The sequence below is a fragment of the Alligator sinensis genome, unplaced genomic scaffold (genome assembly GCF_000455745.1).
Source record: "Alligator sinensis unplaced genomic scaffold, ASM45574v1 scaffold1300_1, whole genome shotgun sequence".
NCBI lineage: Eukaryota > Metazoa > Chordata > Crocodylia > Alligatoridae > Alligator > Alligator sinensis.
In genome coordinates, this window is record NW_005843162.1 from 112462 (window position 1) to 125483 (window position 13022).

The following is a 13022-nucleotide window of genomic DNA, read 5'->3' on the forward strand; positions in this document are numbered from 1 at the left end:
AGGGAAACAATTGAAATTAAATAGTGCCAAAAATGGAAAGAGAGGATCCAGCATGCAGGCATGCACTATCACTGCACTTATTTACTTGTGCGGGCACAGAAACACACACAGCTTGTATTCCAAGTGAATGGTCAAATAGGTTTTTATCATTAGATGCAGAGTGACTCCTAGCAGTCACACAAAATGTGTTTGCTCAGTTGGATCAGAGATAGTGTCTCCTAAAGGTGAAAGGCCTCTGTGTCATTCCTGGGCACTCCTGAGACTCCTACAGACACAACCCACCCTGTTACACTCCCTATGCTGTGAGCCAGCCAGCCAGTACCACCAGGAGCTAGACAGGAACAGCTATCGCTCCCCCAACAGTGTCCTCCTCAAAGCTTCCTTCACCTCTTTGTTTCTCAAGCTGTAGATCAATGGGTTGAACAGTGGTGTCACCACTGCATAAAAGAGTGTAACCATCTTCCCACTGCTCCCCGAGGCTGCTGGATTGGCATAAGCGACCATGACGGTGCCATAGAAGAGACCCACCACAGCAAGGTGCGAGGTACAGGTGGAAAAGGCCTTGCGTCTCCCAGCCCCTCGAGGCAGCCTCATCACTGCCTTAAGAACCATTGCATAGGAGGCCAGAATAAATAGAAAGGTGGAAAAAAGGAGGAGGGAACTTAGGCTATAGCGGGCATGTTCAGTGTAGGGAGCAGGGGCACAGGAGACAGCCACCAGTGGGACTGGATCACAAAGAAAATGATCCAAGACATTGAGGTGATGGAAGGGGAGTTGAGAGATGAGGACAATGGGGATGATGAACCAGAGGAAGCCACAAACCCAGCAAGAGACCACCAGGAGTAAGCAGGACCTCTGGGACATGAGACTGGGGTAGCGCAGGGGGTGACAAATCGCCAGGTACCTATCCAAGGCCATGGCTGAAAGGAAGAAGCATTCAGTGGTTCCCATGGAGAAGAAGAAGTAGGACTGGAGAAAACAGGCTTGAAAGGAGATGACATCCCCCTGAGGGGTTGCCAGATCCACTAGCATCTGTGGCACTGTAGTTGTGATGTAGCAGATCTCCAGGAAAGAGAAATTCCCCAGGAGGACATACATGGGCAAACGGTGGAGGCGAGGGTCCTGTAGAATAGCCCACATGATGCAAAGGTTGCCTGCCAGTGTCAGAACGTAGGCTGAAGAGAGGAGGGCACAGAGGAAACGGTGACTTGTCTGGTCCAGGAATGAAAAGCCCAACAGGATGAATTCAGTCACAGGGCTCGTGGCATTGTTTAAAATCATTGGGAAGCTTGGATCTGGAGAAATGACACACAAGATATCCCAGTTTTATTCCTGGCTTTGAGAATGGATAAGGTTCTAGTGGGGTAGAGCTGGGAAATCTAGGAGTTAGGACTCCTGTTGTATCATCAGCGCTGAGAACGTTGACCATATTGTATAGAAAAGCAAACATTCATTCACTGAGCGTGGTTCCATCTCCACACAGGGAGCAGTGCTCTCACACGTGCCACATACACGTGCAAACACGCTCGCACACAAAATGCATTTCAAAGTCCATACATACATGATCCAAAACCCTCCATGCATGAAAAAAGCCCAGCATGGATGCTTTAGATCAGTTGTTCTCGACTTCATTGGACTCTAGACACCCCTCGTTAGACACAAGGCACCCTTTAGAAAATTCCAGGACTTAGATCCCAGACATTTTTTGACTACAGAGAAATAACAGAGCATTTCTTCTGTTGCTCAGACAGAACTCAGAAAGACAACAGGACATCACAACTGTTTTGACACTAAGAATTCCTATGGGAAATCTTTGGGTTCATCTTGTGAATCATGTGTGTTGTAGTGTTAGAGGGATGTTGTAGCCATGTTGGTCCACAAATTATGCAAATAAGCAAGGATTTTTTGGGGTGTGATATCCTTTATTGGGCCAACTGAACGGCTGGAATAAAGTTAGGTGAGCTTTCAAATACAATGCATTCTTCAGCAGGTCACACGTAGGCACTTGCACACCTAACAGTGCTAAGATGATGCAGCACCCTTAAAAGGACCTCATGGTGCTCCTGGGTGCCACAGCACCTTGGTTGAGAATCATCATTCTAGACCAGCTATACTGCCTAGGGAACACATCCCCATGCCTGGGTGTGCTTTGGAGGGCCAGTTGAATTCAGTGGTTTTCAAACTCGGTTCCATGGAGCCGTGGCCTTTTGCAAGAGATAATCAGGAGTTCAGGCCGAACAGGCTGAGAGATGATGTGTTGCCACTGGGGGCCAGGTCCCCGGGCTCCATGTCAGTTCACAGAGTAATGGTAGGGGCTCCATGGCAGAAGAAGTGATGTGAGAAGTTTCTGTGGCTTTAGGAAGTTTTAAAACCACAGTCTAGAGGATGGGAAACCCTTCTCTGTGCTGGTCATAAGAGCACATGATGCTCAAAACGAGTGGTTCTCAGCCTTTTTTGTACTGGGACCCATTTGTAAAGATTGATGGCCAGTCCCAACCCACAGCGCCCTGGTCCTGCCAATGCCCCTCACTCCAAAGCTACAGCTTCCTGCCCCCCTGAGCCATGCTGGTGACCCTCCCAACCTGCAGCCTCCTGTCCCCCCAGCCCTGCCGGAGGGAGCTCCCAGCTGACCCTGTCCCGCTCGGGCCGGAGCGCGGTGACTGCAGCAGCTCTGGCTCATGCGAGTGGCAGGGGAGCAAGTCCAGCCCCAGGATGGGCTGGAGGGAGGAGGAGGGGAGGCCTGTGGCACCCACCCTGCACTGGCCTGAGGCTCCCATGCCGTGCCAGGCAGCCTAGTCACGTCCCCACCTGCTCCCCAAGTAGTGTCTCCTGGACGCCCCGACCCTGCAAATATAGTCACCGGCCCGGGTGCCGCTGGCCCAGCCATGCAGCTCCCCGCCACCCTGGAAGGACCCCCCCTACCCTCTCCCCCCCACCCACCAGGCAGTCCCCAAGACCTGGACCTCCAACCCCCACTCCCAATACACTTACCTGCATCCAGCTGCTGGAGCTGCTCCCATGACCCTTCCTGGCTGCATACCAGCCACATGTATGTACACATGCAGATGCACATGCACCCGCTGCCTCCAACCGCTCCAAGCAGCCCCTGGCAGGCTGGAATGCTGCCAGCTGATAAAGGGAAACCTGCACTTTCCCACAATTTTCTGGGGCTTGCTTGTGACCCTTTTGAATCTTCTTGTGACCCACTTTTGGGTCGTGACCCACAAGTTGAGAAGCACTGCTCGAGAGAACATCAGGGAGCTGACAGGCAACCCCCTTTCTTCACTTAAATGGCTCAGATTAATGGTTTAAAAGGACCATTTTTCAAAATAGAATTCAGACTCCCAACATCGTCATTGAAAATTTTACCCCACTCCTCCCCTTCTGCATTACTTATGAGTAAACCAAAATTGGATCACTGGGAAGCTTTACAAGTATTTACCTTGAATTCAGGAAATCCAGGATTGTCATCAGTCATGAGTGAGGCCTAACAGATAAGCAGGAGAAAGATCTGATAGTTTGTGCTGTTGAGATGCTTCTCCATATTAATTTTTCTGTGCGCCTGAAATAAGAAATCAATTATTGCATATGGAATAAACTGTGTATGAGCTAACAGTGTGCCCTTGTTTTTAAGAAGGCTAACAACATACTGGCCTGGTATACCGGGCTGCATTAGTAGGAGCATTGCCAGCAGATGGAGGGAAGTGATTATTCCCTCTATTCATCACTGGTGAGGCCACATCTGGAGTCCTGTATCCAGTTTTGGGCCCCCCACTACAGAAAGGATGTGGACAAATTGGAGAGAGTCCAGTGGAGGACAACAAAATAAAAAGGGGGCTGGGGCACACGACTTGTGAGGAGAGGCTGAGGGAACTGGGCTGATTTAGTCTGGAGAAGAGAAGACTTGGAGGGGATTTAATATCAGCTTTCAACTCCCTGGAAGGGGGAGTTCAAAAGAAGGGAGCTGGACTGTTCTCAGTGAGGGCAGACGACAGAACAAGGAGCAACGGGCTCAAATTGCAGCAAGGGAAGTTTAGGTTGGACATTAGGAAAAACTTTCCTGCGAGGAGGGTAGGAAAAAAGCACTGGAATAGGTTACCAAGAGAGGTGGTGAAATCTCTGTCCTTGCAGGTTTTTAAGACCCAGGTAGAAAATGCCTTGGCTGCGATGATCTATTTGGGGCTGGTCCTGCTTTGAGCAGGGGGTGTGGATTATATGACCTCATGAGGTCCCTTCCAACACTATTTTTTCTATGATTCCATGATTTTATTATATTAATGATTCTAGATGCCAACTGAGTGTTGTATTGTAGCCTTGTTGTTAATACTCATTCAATATTAAAATTAATATGAAACCAATATTAAAACCTGTAATGAACTGTGACTTAGTGAATAGCAAAATAGCAAAGATTAATTTCTAGATCATATTATTAAAAAAGTAATTGGCAATAATAGCTCAGTAGGTCCATTTTATGTCAAAATGGTCATTTTCTATTGATTTACAGATTTGATCAGATAAGCAATCTCTACTAAACCTGGGTCTAAGCAAATGAGAGAAGCATGTGTTCTTGCTGCCTAAGCTCAGAGAATGAACAACGGGCCAGAAACTTTTCAGAAAGAGCTAAAATGGTACTTTAACCTTCTTTTCTTTTCTTTTCTTTTCTTTTCTTTTCTATGAAAGAGACCACCTTGGAAGCACAGCAGCCTAAACATGTGTGCGTGCACACGCATGCGTGCACCCACCCACACTCACACACAGATATTCTATATGCACAGTTCCTCCCCCACTCACCTCTGCAAGAGTTGATTTGCTTTGAAAAATATGCTTTACAAATGTCACACTTTACTAAAGGTGCTTTAGAAAATAAATTTAAGAAGCTAGCCTTCAAAATTGCTCTAGAAATTCTCTTCAGAAATGACAATAGAAAATGATCACTAGAAAATTCTTTGTAGAAAATTCTCAAGGACACTGTGGGCATAAGAAGGAACGGAAAACTACCATGAGAGGAGCACCTTCCTGGATAGCAACTGTGGAAGTATAAAACCTAACTACTAGGCCTACTAGCCAGCACCCAAAGCTTTGCACAGCCCTACTAACTACCTCCCAGATGGAGCGGGACGATATGAAGGGATGGCATCCATTTGGATGCCTGTGGTGGCAAGGGATTGGTCTTGATTACCAAGGAGATTCCTTTTAGTCCTGCACGGCTCAATATACTTTTGATGAATTTCTCTGGGAATTAACACCACAGTCCTGCAAATAAATACACAGGTGCACAATTATTTTAAGCATCAGTACCTGACTCTTTAGCGTGTGTTTTTGAAAAACACCCTCTTACAAATTTCTCCTTAGAAAACAGTTATTTTGGGAAAAGAATATGTCTAGAGCTAAGTCACTAGAAATCACACTTTTGCAAGTACTTGTCAAAATCTATGCCTCAGTATTTTTTTCTTTTTTTTTTTTAGAAATTATCTGAGAAAAGTCTCTATAGACTATAATGCTTTAGCAAGGTCTTAAGTGTGAGAAATTACTCTAAAAATAATTGTTTGGGGAAATAGTTTCTAGAAACTATACTTTGAAGGAGCTGAATAGGAAATATCATTTAGAGATTAAAATTTAGAAAAGTGTACCTTGGAAAAATTTCTGCAAGTATCCTAAAGGGAAGGGGAAAAGCCTTTTTAAAAATAACCCTTTCAAATTGAAAAAAATGATCTAGAAAATCTATTTTTTCTTTAGAAAAGGCTACTCAAAAAAATCTCAGTAGAGCATTATTTCTAGTATGATCCTTTAGACAAAGTTGGATACAAAGATCTCTTCAGAAAGGATGTTTTAGAAGATTCTGGTTAGAAAATGGTCTAATTTTTTTTGTATGGCATTGGTGCATAAGATCTCTCTGAAAAACTCTCATAAGAAAAAAATGTTCTTGAAACTATAAGCTCTTTTAAAAAGGTCTGCCCCTTATTCAATCAATCAGAAAATCCCTTACAGTTTTTACCTTTGTAGGTCTCATGACCAAGTTCAAAAACCTTAGCCAGCTGTCTCCACTGTAAACATCACTGCAGATTTGCCTCCTTCACTCCTGAACCAAGAGAGCACCCATTCTGGATGGCATGGGGACCAGCAGGCATGAGCGGTTGGTTGAAAAGGAGGAACAGTTGGTTGAAAATGAAGGATGCAATGCCTGAAGAACAACCGGTAGCAAAGGCTCCCAATGAATGTTGGTTTTGCTTTTGTCATGAACTGGCAGGCCCTTGGGAAAGCGGGAAGGTACCACTCTCAAGGATGCTCCAATTAGCAGCCCGCAGAGATCACACCATCCTCAATAATGTGGTAGAGAGATCTTAATACAATTTTCTGTTCCATTGTGCTCTTCCTGTTTCATAGATTCATAGATTGTAAGGGCAGAAGGGACCTTGGAAGATCATCGGGTCCAGCCCCCCACCACCAGGCAGAAAAGACAACTGGGGTTAGGCGACCCCAGCGAGGTGACTGTCTAGTCTCCTCTTGAAGATTTCCAGGGTAGGCAATTGCATCACATCTGGAGGGAGCTTATTCCACAGTCTGGACACCCTAGTTGTGAAGGATTTTTTTCCTAATGTTGAGCCTGAAATGATCTTCCAGGAATTTGTGGCCATTACTCCTGTTTTTTTCCCAAGGGTGCCCTGGTGAACAGTTGTTCACCAAGCCCTTGATGTACGCCTCCGATGTAGCAATAAACTGCTAACTAGTCCCCTGTCAGCCTTCTCTTTTTCAGGCTGAAGAGTCCCACATCCCTCAGCCTTTCCTCGTATCGCTTGCCGTGCAAGTCTCTGATCATACAGGTGGCTCTTCTCTGGACTCTCTCAAGCTTTGCCATGTCCTTGTTGAAGTGCGATGCCCAGAACTGGACACAGTACTCCAGCTGTGGTCTCACCAATGCCAAGTAGAGCAGAAGAATCACTTCCTTGGTTTTGCTGGAAATGCATTGATTGCATGCCAGGGTATTGCTAGCCCTGCTGGCTACAGCGTCGCACTGCTGGCTCATGTTCATACTGTGGTCAATTATTACTCCCAGGTATCTTTCATCCAGAGTGCTGGTCAGGTTGGCATTGCCAAGCCTGTAGATGTGCAGGGGACTGTTCATCCCCAGGTGGATCACTTTACATTTCTTGACGTTGAACTTCATCTGGTTCTGGTCCACCCAACTTGCCAGCCTGTCCAGGTCCCCCTGTATGTGCAGCCTGTCTTCAAGTGTGATCACACTTCCCCATAACTTGGTGTCATCCGTGAACTTGGCCAGTGAGCTCTTCACCCCCACATCCAAATCATTGATGAAGATGTTGAATAGCACTGGACCAGGCACTGGCCCCTGAGGGACACCACCAGCCACTTCTCGCCAGGACGACACAAATCCGTTCATTAGGACTCTCTGGGTCCTACCCCGCAGCCAGCTTCCTACTCACCTGTCTTGCAGTTAATCCCATAGTCTTTCAATTTGCTCACGAGAACATTGTGGGATACCATATTGAAAGCTTTTTGGAAGTCGAGGTATATAATGTCAACCTCCTCTCTCTTATCCAGGTGGTGAGCCACCTGATCGTAAAAGGAGATGAGGTGGGTGAGACAAGACCTGCCCACAATGAAGCCATGATGGCTGTCATTCAGAATCCTACTTTCTGCAAGCCTATCACACATAGACTCCTTAATAAAAAATGTCCAGGTTTCTCCCTGGAGTAGAAGTTAGGCTGATTAGCGTATAGTTACCCGGGTCCTGCAAAGATGTCTGGAAAGAGATCCAGTGCAGTCTGGAGGTTTTCCTCTGTGTGTGCAAGGATGGCAGTCAAGAAGGTACTGAAAGTCAAGGATGGTTGTTTTGAATACTTTGGTCTTCAAGTGAAAATGAAATTGCTGCTTTCCCCACTGTTCCAGGTGTAGGCAAGCTTCAGAGGTGCTCCCACCCTCTCCAGCTGGGCTGTGTGGGGGCTGGTTTAACTGGGAACAGCGGCAGCAGCAATGGGGACAGGTGGGTTCCCCCATGCTACCCTTCCCCTAGGAGCAGACACAGGAAGCTGCTGCCACTGTCACTGCCCTAGGTGAGCCCAGTCCATCTGCAGCCCAATTGGAAAGGGCACAAACAGTTCTGAAGATATCTCTGGCCCCTGGTCAGTGGGGACAGCATCAGGACAGGTGGGGGACAGAAGAAGTGGTTGGGAGGGGACGTGCCTCTGAGTACAGAGGGAAAGGGGGATTCTCTTCTATTAAAAAAAATATTCCCAGAGGCTCCAGCAGCACAATCCAGTCCAAATGTGTGGTGTAGTAGTGCCATTGCATGCCCTCTGGATCTGCCCCTTCAGGCTGCAGTAGCTTGATGATCATTTTGCACCCAGGCTGAGACAGGGATGCAATTTGGCAGCTGCAACTGTGACTGAGCAGTCCTATCAAGATCACTTCTGCTCACCCTACAAAGGGGTGGAGGGAAGGCGGGGGGTAGACTACCTGGTAATACTCTTGCTCTAATCACTGGCACCTCCTTGACTATGCTATTGTTAGAGCCAATGATCAGATGGACGTCCATATTACATGAGGAACCAATGACTGCTGGACAGATCATGGTTTCATCAGATCCATTATGAACATCCAGCTTGCTCCAAAACACTCAAATCAGCCAAAAGCAATGTGAAGGACTTTCAATGCCAAATCTCGTCAGGACCTAAATGCCTGTAACTATCTCCAACAGCGTCTTCACAAAAAGCTCTCTGCCCTGCCCACAAATGAAGGCAACCTTGAGGAACTCTGGAAGGGGTTTAAAACCACTATCCATATGGCCTGTGCTGAATCCATAGGCTATACCACCCATCAACACCAAGACTGGTTTGGTGAGAGTAATGCCGAGATCCAAGCCCTGGAAGAGAAGGGCTCATTCTGCTTGGCAAGGTGATATCTCATCTCAGCAGAAGAAGACCTATCAGCTCCTCAAAGCTCAAGCTCAAAAGAAGATCTAGGAGATCAAAAACCAGAGGTAACAAGATAAAGCCAAGGAAATCCAGCTCTACACTGACAAGCATGACATGCATAGCTTTTTCCAGGCAATGAAAGCCATCTACAACTTCCCAAGGTCCTACTGTCCTGCAACTGCAGGATGGCTTGATGCTCCTCAAAGACAATGAATCTAACCACACTAGATGGAAAGAGCACTTTGAGGCACTCCTGAACCCAGTGGTGGTGGTGATGCAGCACCTCCCCAGTAATGGTGAGCAGAGCCCCCAAGGAGCCACAACAGCAACAAAAGAGCAGTACCCACCAAAAGCTACACTGAGTGACAACAGCAGCAGTGAAGGAAAACCTCCCAACACTGGTGAGGCAAGGGACACCTTGGACTTGATATCAGCTGTGCTGGATTTACTGACCACGCTGCTTACCCTGTGTGGGACGATGGGAGAAGTCCGAACATACTGATTGTGCTAAACTGCTAATAGTGGGTTGAGGTGGGCTACTCATTATTAAGAGTTTCCTAAATCTGTTTATTGTTCTATTTCCCTTCTGCCTCAATCCTGTTATCATTTAATATTGCTTGTGAGGGGGGAAGTTTGTTCACATTGTAACACTCAGAAATTATTTTCCACGGTTTCTGGGTGGGGGCTCAAGCTGTAATAATCAATTTGTGTAAAAACCCCTAAGTTGAACTGGGCTCTAGTTACTGCCATCTGGTCCCTGGAAGAAGGGTTATGCACCTAATGTGCCTATTGATGCAGGCCACAACCACATTTGCCTTTTCTGCAGCTGACCTACACTGAGTCACACACTTTAATCAAATAGATCTGATTGGGCTCGAGACACTGTAACTGGGTGAAATGGTATGGCATATGTGATACAGGAGGTCAGACTAAATTAAATCATTCGTGGCCTTAAAAATGTCTTCCATATCAGCTTGTCACAAGTCACAACAGACCTTTGTAAGAGACCCAGTACTTTCTGCTGAACAAACAGCATAATACATTGAAGAACAAAGTTTTTGCAAGTTGCAAGCCTTACGCAACAAGATGATGATATGATGCCTACAAGGTGAGGATTGGGTGGAAACATGAAGCATCCTTCAGAGAAATATCCCGCCTCCCTAAGGAGCTTCCAGGTTATGAAGAAAACAAAGCCAGCATTTATTGGGGAGTTTCAGGCTTTGATTGTTTCTCAGACATTGCATTGTCCAGAGGAAAATCCTATTCCACCAGTTGCAGGTTCCTCCTACATTCCCCATTTCATCAGGAGCAAGCTCATCACTGGTGCAAAATGGGGAAGGCAAATTTCTACTGAGGTTTAGGATGGAGATGACTTACTAAGAAGAACAGGGGTTTCTGAGAGCCCTGAAACCCACAGAGGTAAGGAAAAGCCAGGTATTATCCAAAAGGCTGAGCAGCAGTTGGGAGATTTTCAAAAGGATCTATGTTTTTTAAGAAAATGTACTTCTTTAGAGAGTTTTCCAAAATGGTAAGTCTGGAGGCAACCCTACTGGCAAAGATTGCTCTGAAAGCACCATTTCTGGAGAAAACTTTCTAAACAATTTTTTTCTCAAATGACATTTTTTTAAACAATGTTTACACATCTTTTTTTTTTTTTGAAAGCATCATTATCCCTAAAATTTTCTATTGAGATTTATACAAGCAGACTTTTGCAAAAAGGGCTTACTACGCATTCATTTCTAAAGAGTGATGTCTAAAAAGTAGTAACCTAGAATAATTTCCATTTCAAGCTTCCTAAACAGATTTTGTCAGGTTGCTCTTAATACTGAGTAAAATTTTTGTAAATTTTTTCTAGAGGATTTTGTAAATTATTAAAGAGAAATTTCCAGTGTATTTTCTAAAGAATGTTTTCTACGTTGTTATTATTTCACAAATAATTTTCAAGAATAACTTCAGTGGTAGATTTATTAAAAAGACCCTAAAGAAATCTCCTTATGGTTGCATAAGCTATATTTTTAAGGAGATTTTCTTAAAATAAAATTTCCAAATGTAAAAAGGAATCTGCCAACAAAGCATTTTTTTATAGACATTTCTAAAGTTTCATTCATAGAGATCTTCTTCTACAGATCTTTTTCTAGTCAGAGTATGTTTGAGGTGATTTTCCTAAGATAATTTCCTGGCATTCTTTCTAAGGATATTTTCTAAGTGAACTGTTCCATAATAAGAATAAATGCTCCAGAGTGATTTGTAGGGAGAGTATTAAAAAATATTTCTTTACAGTGCTCAAAAATGTTCTAAAGATATTTTTCAAAGGAGAATTGTATAGTGTAATATTTAAAATGTATTTTCTTTGAGGAATTTCTAACACATAAAAGCCAATTTAAGAAAGCTCTAAGATGTATTTCTAGTCTCTAAAGAGGAATGTCCTACAAAGGTGTTGCTTTTAAGTCTAGTTTCTAGAGAGAAATTCCTAGACAGTATTTTACTGTAATGTTCATACTCAAAGCATTGCTAAAGAACTATATCTTACAGTGAATTTCATAGCATAATTTTTTTTAAATTAAGCCATAGCTTCTAATGAGGTTTTCCTAAAGTGCAATTTCTAATGAATCAGTGCTAGTCATCTCTCCCCCACACTTTTATTTCTAAAGAGAAATGTGTTGTGTTGTGTGTCATGTTAATGTTAGCAAATCAAGGGAAGCGATGCTTCTGCTATATTCAGCGTGGTGAAGCCTCACATGGACTGTTATGTCCGGTCTTGGGTTCCTCACATCAAGTAAGATGCAGACAAATTACCACATTTACCAGAATCCAAGAAGACATTGTGCCCCTTCCCCCTGCACACAAGCCACCCTGGCCCAGGGCTGAAGCCAGAGCTGAGCAACCAAACTGGTACTCAAATCTAAGACAAAAACCAGAAATACCCATGTCTTGGATTTGAGTAAGTACAATAGAAAGAGTCCAGTGGAGAGCAGCAAAAATTATTAGAGGCTTGGGAAACATGATTTCTGAGGATAAGATGAAAAAAAAACAAAACAGTATTCAAATAGATAAGGGGACTGCATGAAGGATGGAAATAACCTATTTTCCTGACTACAGGGTATAGGACAAGGAGCAACAGACTTAAATCTCGGCAGTGGTAATTTAGGTTGGATATTAGGAAGAAATGTCTCACTATGAGATTAGTGAAGCATTGGAACACTCGACCAAGAGAGGTTGTGGAATCTCAAACAAACACTCGACTGGGATGGTTTAGCCATGGACCATCTTGCTTTCAGCAGGGGGTTGGATTGCTTGACCTCCTGAGATCCTTTCCAACCCTACTCTTCTAGGATTCTGTGAGTTTTAAAGAGTAAATTCTAAAGAGTCAGGACCTGATCCTGGAAACACCTACCCCCTGGATCAAGTTTAGAGCCTGATATCACAGGCAAGCACAAAATATCATCCCCTTCATAAACTGATCAAGCTCTATCTTCAAGGGGGCAGCAGAAATCTCCTTGAGTGTTGCTTCCTCGTCAGATGTGGCAGCTCCCATTCTCATACACTTATTCCCATTAGTTGTCTGCCTTTGCTTCTGTGGTCACTTTCAAAGGTGCCAAAGTATTCATTTATGTGTGCAGGTATACCAAATTTAGAGATCTGTGCTATATACATACATTACACAATATTTTATCACACTTGCAGGTTAACATTATATATCAAAACACATATATGATGATAACCAAACCTAAAATGGAGTTCTTCAAATAATATTTTAATCAAATCTAAACTTTTATAGAAAGTTAAGCTTAATATTTAGCCATATCTAAATATATCACTATTCTAACATTTTAATGGTCTGTGAACACAACACATGAACATGTAACATTTTCTTGTACCCATGATATTCAGGCAACGTATAATTCTGAATTTACTATATTTATAATAAATAATAATTAATAAAGACATTCATTTGCTTTGAACAGATTACAGATTAATATATAGCCATTCTTTCAATATATTAACATTCTGGAAATCATTACAATAAATCCTACACTGAGATGTTTAAATAATCCAGAATTTAACAGCGTATGTAAATATTAATGGAAA

General features: G+C 43.9%; 2 protein-coding genes across 2 annotated transcripts in view; both read right to left on the minus strand.

Moving 5' to 3' along the window:
• The window catches only part of LOC102367917 (olfactory receptor 11H6-like), a 10633-nt gene extending 7088 nt beyond the window's left edge, over positions 1-3545 (minus strand). Inside the window, exon 1 of the mRNA XM_006037697.3 lies at positions 3443-3545. The gene's annotated coding sequence lies outside the window, so the exon portion shown is untranslated. The remainder of the gene's footprint in view (positions 1-3442) is intronic.
• LOC102372692 (olfactory receptor 11G2-like) lies at positions 346-1281 on the minus strand. The gene has a single exon (XM_006037715.1). It carries the CDS (start codon positions 1279-1281, stop codon positions 346-348), a length of 936 nt encoding a protein of 311 aa, XP_006037777.1.
• Positions 3546-13022: the final 9477 nt, after the last annotated feature.

Excerpts from the sequence above, each read along its gene's own strand:
- LOC102372692 (XM_006037715.1), bottom strand. The coding sequence starts at position 1,281 with ATGATTTTAAACAATGCCACGAGCCCTGTGACTGAATTCATCCTGTTG.